Source organism: Chiloscyllium plagiosum, unplaced genomic scaffold (genome assembly GCF_037043375.1).
Source record: "Chiloscyllium plagiosum isolate Xiang-an unplaced genomic scaffold, Cpla_swu_hap1 HiC_scaffold_37, whole genome shotgun sequence".
Taxonomy (NCBI): Eukaryota; Metazoa; Chordata; class Chondrichthyes; order Orectolobiformes; family Hemiscylliidae; genus Chiloscyllium; species Chiloscyllium plagiosum.
In genome coordinates this window covers 3,637,225-3,652,436 of record NW_028270175.1, presented here as the reverse complement: position 1 = coordinate 3,652,436, position 15,212 = coordinate 3,637,225, and the positions used below count along the sequence as shown (strand labels likewise).

At 46.9% G+C, this 15,212-nt stretch overlaps 1 protein-coding gene across 3 annotated transcripts in view; it reads right to left on the bottom strand.

Moving 5' to 3' along the window:
* The window catches only part of LOC122540462 (NAD kinase-like), a 103,867-nt gene extending 98,336 nt beyond the window's left edge, over nucleotides 1-5,531 (bottom strand). Inside the window, exons 1-2 of one of the 3 annotated variants that reach the window (XM_087980222.1) lie at nucleotides 5,350-5,531; nucleotides 4,936-5,163 (exon numbers count right to left, since the gene is read on the bottom strand). In XM_087980222.1, coding sequence (XP_087836348.1) covers nucleotides 4,936-5,111 — 176 coding nt within the window. In that variant the 5' untranslated portion in view covers nucleotides 5,112-5,163; nucleotides 5,350-5,531. The remainder of the gene's footprint in view (nucleotides 1-4,935; nucleotides 5,164-5,349) is intronic. The other 2 variants (XM_087980221.1, XM_043676301.2) reach the window with 2 other exon arrangements.
* Nucleotides 5,532-15,212: the final 9,681 nt, after the last annotated feature.

Sequence of the window (15,212 nt, the reverse complement as noted above, 5' to 3'; positions counted from 1 at the left end):
TTTGTTGCTTGAATGCCTGGGTGCATCTGTAGAAAGCTGAAAGAAAACAATGTACTAAAGAGAGAGAGAAAGCCCACCCGAGTACTCAGTCAGCAGAAATCTGCACACTAAAACCTGTCTCCCTTCATTCCTTTGATATAGCAATCATTTCCTGCTGCAATGCAAAGGAGATTTCTGTTCAATGATTGTACTGTTGCAGAAATCCAAATTCTAATTCTTTCATTTTTAATTTATTAGCAAAAACTGGAGCCAGTTTAACTCAAGAGGTCTAATTTGAGAGAAAATTCAGTTTACAAAAGGCTTATTTACCCAACTACTTTTGTACAGGGTCAACTAGCGTAAATAGCAGACTGTGTAAAATGCTGAGCTCACGGACGGAAAAAGAGAAGGTTTGTGTCCAGCAATTACAGCAACACTGCTAACACGCCACCTGTCTTTCACAGCGAGAGCACAGACTTTGATGCCAATCAGGGACAATACAATCCCCAAACTGGAGCAGAGAGGTCAGTGATTTAATACATGCTGCAAAGAATTCATAAAAACGAACCCATTAGTTTAAATCCTACAACTCTAAGTTTTTGTTTCCATTAAAATAGAAGCATTAACTTCAATTTTAATCAAATGTTATTAGCATACATATGTTTAATTTTCCATTACTCTCTTGCCTCCTTTTCTTGTTAAATTATAACACTAGGGAGCTTCTAAACAATTCTAGGTGTATGCTTTGAACAGAGAGGTTTAATGGTTGCTGACAGTTGTCAAATCTCAATTTGATTTTTTTTTTCCCACAGCACACAGTCATTACTTTGCTTTCTGAGAATGGTGTCTAGAGGTTAGTTCTCATTTGTCTGAAATTGATGACCTGGGGCATAACTTCCTCTTCCTCAACAGTATGTGTATCTGCACCTGGTTCAGCTCCTCCCACTTCTCACCCCATACCACTGGCATTATACTCTCCACTCTCTTGTGCATGTTAAACCAGAGGATTTAAAAGCTTATACGTTCAGCCATCAGCCAAATTACAAACACCACCACTGCATCCATCTTCACAATCAGCTCTGCCTGTCAATAAAACCACACTGTGACACAGATTCCCCAGACATGCTTTTCAATTGCTACATCCTTGGCCTACTCCACAAATTCCAATGAGCCTGAAATATCAGGCTGCCTGTTCCCATTCCAGCGTGAAGTCACATTCACTCACCCGCTTTGACCTTAGTGAGGGTACACGTCACCAGGTTATAGTACCTACAGCTGAAGGAGCAGCGCTCCGAAAGCTGGAAATTTCAAATAAACCTGTTGAACTAGAACCTGATGTAGTGCGACTTCTGACTTTGTCCACCACAGTCCAACACCAGCACCTCTACATCACAGCTCACTGACTTACAACGACGCCCATTCTCCAAAAGCAGCATGAGCACTTTTAAGGCCATAACCAAACCATTGCCATTTCCTTCAGCCTTATATCCTCTCCTATAGTCTCAATACCTAATCCTTTCCCCTTTGCGCCCAGCAATGGTGTTAAAATCTTCACAGGCTTTCATTGTCTCCGAAAAGACCACTCCCTCCGTGACTCCCTCGTCAGGTCCACACACCGCAGGCTCCCCACTCGCTCCATGAAGAACTTTCTCCTCAAAGAAAGCTCTTCCTTGTTAAATTTTGGTTATTATTTATTTAAGATTTAATTGATATCAATGTTTGTACTTGAGAGTTTTGTTTATTTTTGTAAACTTGTAAAAATGTTAAATTTCTAAAAATATCTAAATAAAAAAAAGCTCTTCCTGAATGTTCAATAGTTTTACTATTGCAATAATCGATTGTCGTAAGCTGAAAACTTTTAAAAAACCACCCAGGGCCCTGGAACATTTATACTGACTTAAAGAATTTAAACAATTATCCTACGCTGAATTCCATTAACTATGAGCCTCCAATGGAGATGCAAGATCTCTGATCACCATTCCAAAGACTTTTTCTGCATCTCTATAATCAATGATCCCTGTTTCAAGGGACCCATGTTTCCCATTTTGAGACCAGCGAGACTGTCCAGCTGAGAGCTGTTAGAGAAGTGGCACTACCTCCTGTTCAGTGCTGTACATTCTTCTGATGGGGTGTTAAAGCCTGTCTCACCATTCCCAAACACTGGGAGTAGTAGAAAGGGAGGACAGCAGATGCTGGAGATCAGAGTCGAGAGTGTGGTGCTGGAAAAGCACAGCAGGTCAGTCAGCATCTGAGGAGCAGGAGAATCGGCATTTTGGGTATAAGCCCTTCATCAGGAATGCAGTCCTCACATTCTCAAACATCTCAAGACATGATCAAAAATTCAGCTCACATTATCAGGGCTCCTGCCAGTGATTCTCCGTCAAGCAACTTGACCAGAAACACAAGTTAATCAATCGTTCACATCCTTGCCATTGATAGGAAACAGCTCAGAGCAAAACACTGCTTCATCTATCTGCATAACAGTCACAAATGATACTCAAATTCGTCTTTGTGAAACACTAACCAGAACCAAGTGCTAGATGTACACGAATAAAAGCAACATCCTGGGGATGCTGGTGATCTGAAATTGATGGAGAAACTCAGCAAGTCTGGCAGCATCTGTGAAGACCAAAACAGAGTTAACATTTTGAGTCTGTTATGACTCTTCTACAGAACTGAAAAACTCAAAACAGCAACACCGTTTGTCCACCTGCTGACGCTGCCAGACTTGCTGAGTTTCTCCAGCTTTTTGCTTTTACTTCTCTCTTCACAAGTGTATAAGATGATTAGGGGTTTAGATAGGGTCGACAGTGAGAACCTTTTTCCACGTATGGAGTCAGCTATTACAAGGGGGCATAGCTTTAAATTAAGGGGGGGTAGGTATAGGACAGATGTTAGGGGTAGGTTCTTTACTCAGCGAGTTGAGAGTTCATGGAATGCCCTGCCAGTAGCAGTGGTGGACTCTCCCTCATTATGGGCATTTAAGCGGGCATTGGATAGGCATATGGAGGATAGTGGGCTAATGTAGATTAGGTGGGCTTGGATCGGCGCAACATCGAGGGCCGAAGGGCCTGTACTGCGCTGTATTCTTCTATGTTCTATGTTCTAAGTCTAAAGACCAAATGGACCTAGGCAAATGTTGAGCCAAAACACGAAGGATTTTCAAGAAAAATAGGAGGTTGAGGTTTATAGAGGCTTATAAAATCCTGAGGGGCATAGATAAGGTGAAAAGCAAAAGTCTTTTGCCTAGGGTTGGGAATTCAAAACTAAAGGGCATAATTTTAATGTGGGAGGCAAAAGATTTAAAAGGGACCTGAGGGACAACCTTTGCTGGTTCATATATGTAACGAACTGCCAGAGGAAGTGGTAAATGCAGATATAGTTATAACATTTAAAAGACATTTGGACAGGTACATGAATAGGAAAGGTTTAGAGGGATAAAGGCCAAATATGGAAAAAAATGGGAGTTTAGTTTGAGAACATGGTTGGGGGCATGGACGAGTTGGAGCCAAGTGTTTGTTTCTGTGCTGTATGACTATGAGTCTACTCTACGGGAAAAGAAATGGCTCAGAATGTGAAATTACAAATGTACAAATTGCATATTAAATATCGATTGGTTATAGTACAGCTGCAATGAGAAATTTCAGAATGAATTCTGAATAATTTTGAGCAAAACAGCTGCTTTAATAAATAATATTTAGGTAACTTCATGAAGTTGTATTGGAATCTCTACTTTTGTTCACAGTGCTGGTGAAATTACTCTGTAACCTTCAGTACATTCCTGAATGTTGTGGTTTTCTCTATCACTCTACTAAAGGAGGGTGGGTTTGGACAACTTCAAAGCAGTCAACCTTTGCCATTCTGTTTAAATTATTACTGTCTCTCAGCAATACGGCTCATCAAGGATGAACTGGAGGGAAAACAAACAGAAAGAGAGAAAATGTAGCAGGTACCACCCACTCAAATGTTAACACTATTTGCAAAAGATCTTGAACATAGACTTTCAAACCATTAGGTTATTGTTCACTTGTCAGGGCGTAACTGCAATGTCTAGAGGGCTGGTCAAACAAAACACATTGATGTCACCACCATCACTTGCAACTCTTCAAGCCCAGCCTTCAAATATGAAATTCAATCCAGAAACAATGAATATTTATTTACTGAGAACAAACCAATTATCTCTCTCATTATGTGGTCAAGGTGACTCAGAGAAAGACATCAAGAAACTTCAATGGACCACATGGCCTGATCTGTGCTGGAAGATTCAAGCTTGCAAGATCCCCTTCATTCACTGAATTCCTACAGTTTGGAAACAGGTCATGCGGCCCATCGAGACCACACCGACCTTCCAAAGAGCATCCCACCCAGATTCACTCCCTACCCTTCCCATGATTGATCCACCTAGCCTACACATCCCTCAACACTATGGGCAATTTGCCCTAACCAGCACAGCTTTGGACAGTGGGAGGAAACCGGAGCACCCGGAGGAAACCCACACAGACACGGGGAGAATGTGCAAACTCCACACAGTCAGTCACCCGAGGGACTCTACTACATCTTTGAGACTTTCACCTGTCCTCTGCAGTCTGTGGGGAGGTAGACTTTAGTGTACTTCTTTTGAATGACAATGGAACCTTTGGTGACATTACATTGCAGACCCCAGACAAAAACTACAGACCTCTCAGATTTAAACAGATATACCAGGAACTGGAAATTTAAACAAATTCACTTAAAATAATCCATTACTTTCTAATAATTTTTAGACGTTCAAATAATCGTCCTAAGAATGTTACAAATGTTGAATGGTGAGTTCCTGAATTGCACACCAATTATACTAATGTTTGGTGAGGTACCAGCCAAAACTACATTAAATCCTGGCATTAAGGCTCCCAGGTGAAGGGAGCTGGGACAGGTTTCCTCCTCCTCCCTCCCCCGGTCTCCCGGCCTGTTAGTTACCTGTACACCTTCCCACTGCCGACCAGGGCCGGGGATGAAGACAGACTCCTGGACTTGGCTCTCCCTCGGAGCTGGGAGTCCCCAGAGAACTCCTCACAGCAGGAACAGCAACAGCCCAGCTCTTGCTCCGTATCCAGGGGCTCTGGCCCGAAAGACATTTCCTGGGTGCAGTCCATCGTTGGCTTTTTTCAGGAACTCATTTGAAAGAAAAGTCCACAATGATATTGCCTGTTAATAAGAAAGATAGAGAATGGGGGGAATATATATTTTGAAATAAAAGACGGAACATACACACACGTCCATATAACTCCAAAGCACCCAGTCTAAACCCAATGTAAGTAATAGTTGTCACTGACATTGTTGGATACATTTGGTGACCAATAGAGATGCGGGAACTCCCAAGTTGTTACTTACTGAAACTTACACGGTTACAATGTATCTATTCCATTGGCAGCTACGCGCTTGCGCCAGCGGCTCCGCCCGATCAACGCCGACTCCTTTAAAGCGGCGCCGCCTACTCCGGGCCGGCGCATCTGTTCGTTAAAGCGGAGCCCGAGCGCTGCCGTCCCGTTAGGCCGGTACCGAGCAGGCTGGCTCCGCACCACCTTCCCCACATGCGCACTGTCACTCTACCGTAATACCGCCCATACAGGCGCAGCTCATTCCTCGGACTGAATTCACAGGAGAAAGCCCCAGCAGCATCTGAAAGCTAAGTCAATGTTTCGAGTCTTCTTCCGAACAACCCCTTCCTCCGCAGCTTTCACCCACCCTCTTGAAAAATGAGCAAGGCGCTTTCCTTCCCCGGCCCCCAACCTATTCCCCAGTTTCCAATGCAGCATTTAGAACAGGGTTAATGTAGGGTCAGTTAGCTCAGTTGGTTGGTTTGTGTTGCAGAGGGATAGCAATAACATGGGTTTAATTTCTCCACTATGAAGGGATTACCGTGTTAGACTCTTCCCTGATGTGAAGCTGCCAGTGTTGGGACCGGGTTGGACAAAATCAGCGGTCCCACTGCGCCAGGTTATAGGCCAAGAGGTTTATTTGAAATTACAAGCTTTCACAGTGAGGCGCCGCCAGTCAAGCGAAGCCCCATCATTTCACCAGATGAAGGAGCAGCGCCCTGCAAACTTGTGATTTCAAATAAACCTGTTAGACTATAACCTGATGGTGTGTGACTTTGGACTTTTCGAAGATGTAGTGACCCTCAGGTTAGCTCTGTCTGTGTTTTTCTGGGATCCAGGAGACCTAGGTTCAAATCCCATTTGCTTCAGAGGTATGCAGGCTGATCAGAAAATAGCTAAATCACCACCATTTGTCTCTCACTAATGAGAGAGCAGGATTATGTACCTTTAATCTACAGCCCTACTCTATTTTAAAAATTAATTATTTATTCGCCATCTCCTACCTCCTAATCTCTCCGTTTGAAAGTTCTCGCCCTCCTATTCATTAGGCTCATTCCTGTCTCATGTCTGCCCTGACCCTCCTTCAACTCCACAATCATTTAGTCACAGGATTTTTACCGAATTGAAAAGACCCCTCCGCCCATCATGTCTGCATTGTTATCAAGCTTCTATCTTCCAATATTAGATTAGATTAGATTACAGTGTGGAAACAGGGCCTTCGGCCCAACAAGTCCACACCGACCCGCCGAAGCGAAACCCACCCATACCCCTACATTTACCCCTTACCTAACACTACGGGCAATTTAGTATGGCCAATTCACCTCACCCTGCACATCTTTGGACTGTGGGAGGAAACCGGAGCACCCGGAGGAAACCCACACAGACACGGGGAGAACGTGCAAACTCCACACAGTCAGTCGCCTGAGGCGGGTCTCTGGCGCTGAAAGGCAGCAATGCTAACCACTGTGCCACCGTGCACCACCACCTTCTCAACAGCAATTAGGGACAGGCAATTTATCCTGGCCCAACCACTGACACCCATGTTCCACAAGTGAATTAAAAATATCCTATTTTCCCATAACCGATCATTCAGATTTTTGTATTCTTCTAACTCCGGCCTGTGGGATACTTCACTTTGCCCTGAAAGTGAAAGCGATGGCTCTATCTCTCTAGGTCCAAAACTTTGCAATCTTAAATAAAGCAAAGATGGCGAAGATCTGAAACATAAACAGAAAATGCTGGAGAAACTCGGCAGGTCTGACAGCATCTGTGGAGAGGAGAGTCACTGGACCAAAGCATTAACTCTGCCTTTCTCTCTTTCTCTCTCCACAGATCCAGCCAGAACAGCTGGGTTTCCTCTGGTTTTGCTCTGGAATCGTGCCTGCTCTTAGATGCTGCTTGAAAATGATCTCTTTGACCAAGCTCTAGTCCCGTGTCATTTAAGTGAAGGTTTTTGGTTGAATCCTCTGAAACTTGAGTTATTTTGCAATGTAAGGATTGTGAAGTTGGAACTTTTCACTGGGCAGTTGATATTGATGCTGGGTAATTTCTGATCAAAACTATGAGGCTAATTTCTTCCCAGTCAGAATTCTGCGTTAATCCAATCTTGTCTCTCCACACATGTTTATCAAGCTGTTCTATGTTTTTAATATTCTGGTTTTTGGGTCAGACCCAACAGCGACTGTGTTGTAAAAAAGTTGAATCAGTGCAGTGAAGGCTGTAAGCATTCTCACACAGAGCTGATTATAGTTATTTTAATCAACTTTTATGTCACACTTCTCAAGCTTGAGGGACTTGAACCCCTGGCTCAGAGGCAGGGACACAACCACTGAGCCTTCAGAGCCCTGTCCAAACTGACTTATATTCTACCTTCACTGGTAAAGCTGCACCAATTGTAAATATTAAGTGGGCCTTCACCGTTAATAGTTCACTAACAATACCACATTGTGACTTCAAGAGGAAGAAGGAAGCTTACTTAAGGTTGAGGAGGCAAGGATCAGGCAGGGCTCTAGAGGGTTCCAAGGTAGCCAGGAAAGAACTGAAGAATGGACTTAGGAGAGCTAGAAGGGGGCATGAGAAAGCTTTAGCCGGTAGGATTAAGGAAAACCCTAAGGCGTTCTACACTTATGTGACGAACAAGAGGATGGTCAGAGTGAGGGTAGGGCTGATCAGGGATAGTGGAGGGAACTTGCACCTGGAGTCGGAGGAGGTAGGGGAGGTCCTTAATGAATGCTTGCTTCAGTAATCACTACTGCGAGGGAGCTTGTCATTTGTAAGGACAGCGTGAAACAGACTGATATGCTGGGACAGGTTGATGTTAAGAAGGAGGATGTGCTGAAAATTTTGAAAAACATAAGGATAGATATCCCCCCTGGGCCAGGTGGGATATAGTCTAGGTTACTACAGGAAGCAAGGGAAGAGATTACTGTATCTTTGGCAATGATCTTTTTGCTCTCGTTGTCTACTGGTGTGCTGCCAGATGATTGGAGAGTGGCAAATGTTATTCTCTTATTTGAGAAAGGGAATAGGGAATAATCCTGGGAATTAAAGACCAGTCAGTCTTATGTTTGTGATGGGCAAATTATTGGAGACGATTCTGAGAAACAGGATTTATGATTACTTGAAAGCTATAGTTTGATTAGAGATAGTCAATATGGCTTTGTGAGGGACAGGTCATGCCTCACAAACTTTATTGAATTCTTTGAGGATGTGACAAAGCATATTGATGAAGGTAGTACAGTAGATGTGATGTAAGTGAATTTTAGCAAGGCATTTGTTAAGGTTCCCCATGGTAGGCTCATTCAGAAAATAAGGAGGCATGGGATACAGGGAAATCTGTCTGTCTGGATACAGAATTGGCTGGCCCATAGAATGCAGAAGGTGGTGATAGATGGAGATAATTCAGCCTGGAGCTTGATGATCAGTGGTGTTCCTCATGGATCGGTTCTGGGACCTCTGCTCTTTGTGAGTTTTGTAAATGACTTAGATGAGGAAGTGGGCAGGTGGGTTAGTAAGTTTGCCGATGACATGAAGGTTGGTGGAGTAGTGGATAGTGAGGAGGTTGCAACAGGACATTGACAGGATGTAGAACTGGGCTGATAAATGGCATATGGAGTTCAACCTGGAAAAGTGTGAAGTGATTCATTTTGGAAGGTCAAATTTGATGAAGAGTACAGGATTAAAGGCAGGATTCTTGGCAGTGTGGAGGAACAGAGGGATCTAGGAGTCCACATCCATATATTCCTCAAAGTTGCCATCCAAGTTGATAGGGTTGTTAAGAAGGCATATGATGTGTTGGACTTCATTAGAGGGGGATTGAGTTTAAGAGCCACGAGGTTATGCTGCAGTTCTATAGAGTCCTAGTTAGACCACACTTGGAATATTGCATTCAGTTCTGGTTGCCTCATTCTAGGAAGTTGAAACTTTATTGCTGGAACAGCACAGCAGGTCAGGCAGCATCCAGGGAACAGGAGATTCGACGTTTCGGGCACAGGCCCTTCTTCAGGAATGAGCAGAGAGTGTTCAGCAGGAGAAGATAAAAGGTAGGGAGGAGGGACTTGGAGGAGGGGCGTTGGAAATGTGATAGGTGGAAAGAGGTCAAGGTGAGGGTGATAGGTCGGAGTAGGATGGAGGCGGAGAGGTCAAGAAGAAGACTGCAGGTCAGGAAGGCGGTGCCGGGCTGGAGGGATTCGGCTGAGACAAGGTGGGGGGAGGGGGGATGAAGAAACTGGTGAAGTCCAAGTCGGAGGGTTCCCAGTCGGAAGATAAGACGCTCCTCCTCCGACCGTCGCGTTGTTGTGGTTTGGCGGTGGATGAGTCCAATGACCTGCATATCCTCGGTGGAGTGGGAGGGGGAGTTGAAATGCCTTGCTACAGGGTGGTTGGGTTGGTTCGTCCGGGTGGCCCAGAGGTGCTCTCTGAATCGCTCCGCAAGTAGGCGGCCTGTCTCCCCAATATAGAGGAGGCCACACCGGCTGCAGCGGATGCAGTAGATGATGTGGGTGGAGGTGCAGGTGAATCTGTGGCGGATATGGAAGTTTCCTTTGGGGCCTTGGAGAGAAGTGAGGGGGGAGGTGTGGGCGCAAGTGTTGCACCTCCTGCGGTTGCAAGGGAAGGTGCCGGGAGTGGAGGTTGGGTCGGTGGGGGGTGTGGATCTGACAAGGGAGTCGCGGAGGGAGTGGTCTCTACGGAAAGCTGATAGGGGAGGGGAGGGAAATATATAAACCAACCGACTCCCACAGCTACCTGGACTACACCTCCTCCCATCCTGCCCCCTGTAAAAACGCCATCCCATTCTCCCAATTCCTTCGTCTCCGCCGCATCTGCTCCCAGGAGGACCAGTTCAAAATACGTACAACACAGATGGCCTCCTTCTTCAAGGACCGCAATTTCCCCCCCGACGTGGTCGACGTGCCCTCCACCGCATCTCCTCCACTTCCCGCTCCTCCGCCCTTGAGCCCCGCCCCTCCAACCGCCACCAGGACAGAACCCCACTGATCCTCACCTACCACCCCACCAATCTCCATGTACAGCGCATCATCCGCCGTCACTTCCGCCACCTCCAAACAGACCCCAGCACCAAGGATATATTTCCCTCCCCTCCCCTATCAGCTTTCCGTAGAGACCACTCCCTCCGCGACTCCCTTGTCAGATCCACACCCCCCACCGACCCAACCTCCACTCCCGGCACCTTCCCTTGCAACCGCAGGAGGTGCAACACTTGCGCCCACACCTCCCCCCTCACTTCTCTCCAAGGCCCCAAAGGAAACTTCCATATCCGCCACAGATTCACCTGCACCTCCACCCACATCATCTACTGCATCCGCTGCAGCCGGTGTGGCCTCCTCTATATTGGGGAGACAGGCCGCCTACTTGCGGAGCGATTCAGAGAGCACCTCTGGGCCACCCGGACGAACCAACCCAACCACCCTGTAGCACAGCATTTCAACTCCCCCTCCCAATCCACCGAGGATATGCAGGTCATTGGACTCATCCACCGCCAAACCACAACAACGCGACGGTCGGAGGAGGAGCGTCTTATCTTCCGACGGGGAACCCTCCAACCACAGGGGATGAACTTGGACTTCACCAGTTTCTTCATCCCCCCTCCCCCCACCTTGTCTCAGCCGAATCCCTCCAGCCCGGCACCGCCTTCCTGACCTGCAGTCTTCTTCTTGACCTCTCCGCCTCCATCCTACTCCGACCTATCACCCTCACCTTGACCTCTTTCCACCTATCACATTTCCAACGCCCCTCCTCCAAGTCCCTCCTCCCTACCTTTTATCTTCTCCTGCTGAACACTCTCTGCTCATTCCTGAAGAAGGGCCTGTGCCCGAAACGTCGAATCTCCTGTTCCCTGGATGCTGCCTGACCTGCTGTGCTGTTCCAGCAATAAAGTTTCAACTTTGATCTCCAGCATCTGCAGATCTCACTTTCTCCTCATTCTAGGAAGGATGTGGAAGCTTTAGAGGACATGCAGAGAAGATTTCCCAGGATGCTGCCTGGACTTGAGGGCATGTCTTATGAAAAAAGGTTGAGGGAGCTTGGGCTTTTCTCATTGGAGTGAAGAATGATGAGAAGTGACTTGATCAAGGTGTACAAGATGATGAGACGCAGAGATAGAGTGGATAACCAGAGACTTTCTCCCAGGATAGAAACAGCTATCACAAGGGGTTATAATTTTAAGGTGATTGGAGGAAGGTTTAAGGGAGATGTCAGAGATAGGTTCTTTACACAGAGAGTGGTGGGTGTGTAGAATGCAGTCAGCAGTGGTAGTAGAGTCAGATACATTAGAGACACTGAAGTGACTCTTGGATAGGCACATGGATGATAGTAAAATGAAGGGTATGTAGGTTAGTCTGATCTTAGAGTAGGATAAAAGCCTGGCACAACATTGAGGGCTGAAGGGTCTGTACTGTGCTGGACTGTTCAATATTCTGTGTATGTTCTATGTTCTGTGTATGTTCTATGTTCTAAATCCCAGTTCTTTCTTTAAAGCTAGAAGATGACAGTGGGGCATTGATGGGCGGAGAGGTCAGGAAAAAGATTGCAGGTTAGGAATGCCCCAGTAGTGATATTACCACTGGGCTGTTAATCCAGTGACCTGTGTAATGTTCTGGTGAATGGGGTACAAATCCTGTCACGGCAGATGGTGGAATTTGAATTCAATAAGAATCTGATGATGACCGTTGTTGGAAAATCCTATCCTCCTTAAGTATGCCATTTTGGGAAAGAAGGTACCATCTTTACCTGAGCTGAAAATGTGTTGCTGGAAAAGCGCAGCACGTCAGGCAGCATTCAAGGAACAGGAGAATCGACGTTTCGGGCATAAGCCCTTCTTCAGGAATGAGGAAAGTGTGTCCAGCAGGCTAAGATAAAAGGTAGGGAGGAGGGACTTGGGGGAATGGCGTTGGAAATGCGATATGTGGAAGGAGGTCAAGGTGAGGGTGATAGGCCGGAGTGAGGTGGGGGCGGAGAGGTCAGGAAGAAGATTGCAGGTTAGGAAGGCGGTGCTGAGTTCGAGGGATTTGACTGAGACAAGGTGGGGGGGCGGGGAAATGAGGAAACTGGAGAAATCTGAGTTCATCCCTTGTGGTTGGAGGGTTCCTAGGCGGAAGATGAGGTGCTCTTCCTCCAACCGTCGTGTTGCTATGGTCTGGCGATGGAGGAGTCCAAGGACCTGCATGTCCTTGGTGGAGTGGGAGGGGGAGTTGAAGTGTTGAGGCACGGGGTGGTTGGATTGGTTGGTCCGGGTGTCCCAGCGGTGTTCTCTGAACCGTTCCGCAAGTAGGCGGCCTGTCTCTCCAATATAGAGGAGGCCACATCGGGTGCAGCAAATGCAGTAAATGATGTGTATGGAGGTGCAGGTGAATTTATGGTGGATATGGAAGGATCCCTTGGGGCCTTGGAGGGAGGTAAGGGGGGAGGTGTGGGCGCAAGTTTTGCATTTCTTGCGGTTGCAGGGGAAGGTGCCGGGAGTGGAGGTTGGGTTGGTGGGGGGTGTGGACCTGACGAGGAAGTCACAGAGGAGTAGTCTTTTTGGAACGTTGATAGGGGAGGGGAGGGAAATATATCCTTGGTGGTGGGGTCCATTTGGAGGTGGCGGAAATGACGGCGGATGATGCACTGTACATGGAGGTTGGTGGGGTGGTAAGTGAGGACCAGTGGGATTCTGTCCTGGTGGCGGTTGGAGGGGCGGGGCTCAAGGGCAGAGGAGCGGGAAGTGTAAGAGATGCGGTGGAGGGCATCGTCGACCACGTCGGGGGGGAAATTGCGGTCCTTGAAGAAGGAGGCCATCTGGGTTGTACGGATTTGGAACTGGTCCTCCTGGGAGCAGATGCGGTGGAGACGAAGGAATTGGGAATATGGGATGGCGTTTTTACAGGGGGCAGGCTGGGAGGAGGTGTAGTCTAGGTAGCTGTGGGAGTCGGTCGGTTTAACACCCCCCACCAACCCAACCTCCACTCCCGGCACCTTCCCCTGCAACCGCAAGAAATGCAAAACTTGCGCCCACACCTCCCCCCTCACCTCCCTCCAAGGCCCCAAGGGACATGTCCATATCCGCCACAAATTCACCTGCACCTCCACACACATCATCTATTGCATCCGCTGCACCCGATGTGGCCTCCTCTATATTGGAGAGACAGGCCGCCTACTTGTGGAACGGTTCAGAGAGCACCTCTGGGACACCCGGACCAACCAACCCAACCGCCCCGTGGCTGAACACTTCAACTCCCCCTCCCACTTCACCAAGGACATGCAGGTCCTTGGACTCCTCCATCGCCAGACCATAGCAACACGACGGTTGGAGGAAGAGCACCTCATCTTCCGTCTAGGAACCCTCCAACCACAAGGGATGAACTCAGATTTCTCCAGTTTCCTCATTTCCCCTCCCGCCACCTTGTCTCAGTCAAACCCCTCGAACTCAGCACCGCCTTCCTAATCTGCAATCTTCTTCCTGATCTCTCTGCCCCCACCCCCACTCCGGCCTATCACCCTCACCTTGACCTCCTTCCACGTATCACATTTCCAACGCCCCTCCCCCAAGTCTCTGCTCCCTACCTTTTATCTTAGCCTGCTGGGCACACTTTCCTCATTCCTGAAGAAGGGCTTATGCCTGAAACGTCGATTCTCCTGTTCCTTGGATGCTGCTTGACGTGCTGCGCTTTTCCAGCAACAGATTTTCAGCTCTGATCTCCAGCATCTGCAGTCCTCACTTTCTCCTCGACCATCTTTACCTGGTCCACTCTACATGTGACTCCATACCCACAGCAATGTGGTTAACTCTTAGCTATCCCTGGCCAATTAGAGATGGGTAATAAATGTTGCCCTCATCCCATGATGAATAAAAAATCAGAATTTGAGGTGATGGTGTCAATTTACAGAGCACAGCTTCCCTGTGAATTAGACCATCTACCACATGAGTGGCTATGGAACACCCTCAATAATTCACAATTGATTTTAAAAAATGTATAATCAGATTCATTTGGTCCATGAACTGCTACTTGTGTAACTGGCTCTGGAATTTCCACTGATGTTCTGTCGAAATGTTTTGGTTTCTTGAAAGAATCTGTTTGTATTTGAGGTTTTTAAAAAAAAAATTCAGATCTAACTGCATCACAGTATCAAGAGGTGTAGCGGTTTGCAAGAGTTCACCCTCACCTTTGTCACAATCACATAACCTCCAGAATTGATAAAAAGAGGAGGCCTTTTTGTTCAATCCTTTGAGAACCCCAGTCTCTTCCAACTCTGGCCTCTTGCACTTCTCCCACTTCATCTGCCTCACCATTGATGACCATTCCTTCAGCTGTAGAGAGCTTTAAGCTCTAGAATTCCTTTCTTAAATAATGAAGTAGTGTTGATCAAGATCCTTCCTCATATTTTCCTAACATACTTTCTTTTCCTAATGGGCATCTTATAACAAACGTACAAGGAAATCAGTTCTGAGCTGAACACAGATTCCAAATTAACACACTATGATAGCCTGGAACATCAGAATGTAACAATTAGGAGCAGGGGCCTTGAATGAGCTACCTTTACTCACACAGAGCACTCCTTTCACCCCTGATCTTTCTCCACCTCTTCACCGGTGAACACACAGATTCCCCAGGACTTACTGCTTCCCAGTCCCACAAGAACTAGGAGCAGGAGGAGGCCATTCAGCCCCTCGAGTCTGCTCCGCCAATTAATACAATCATGGCTGATCTCATCTTAGCTTCAACCCCACTTTCCTGCCTGCTCTGCATAACCCATTACTAATTAAAAATCTGACTCTTTCTTGAATTTACTCAATGTCCCAGCATCCACCATAATTGGAGGGAGTGAATACCAGAGACTCATGATCCTTTGGGAGAATTATTTTCTCCTCATCTCAGT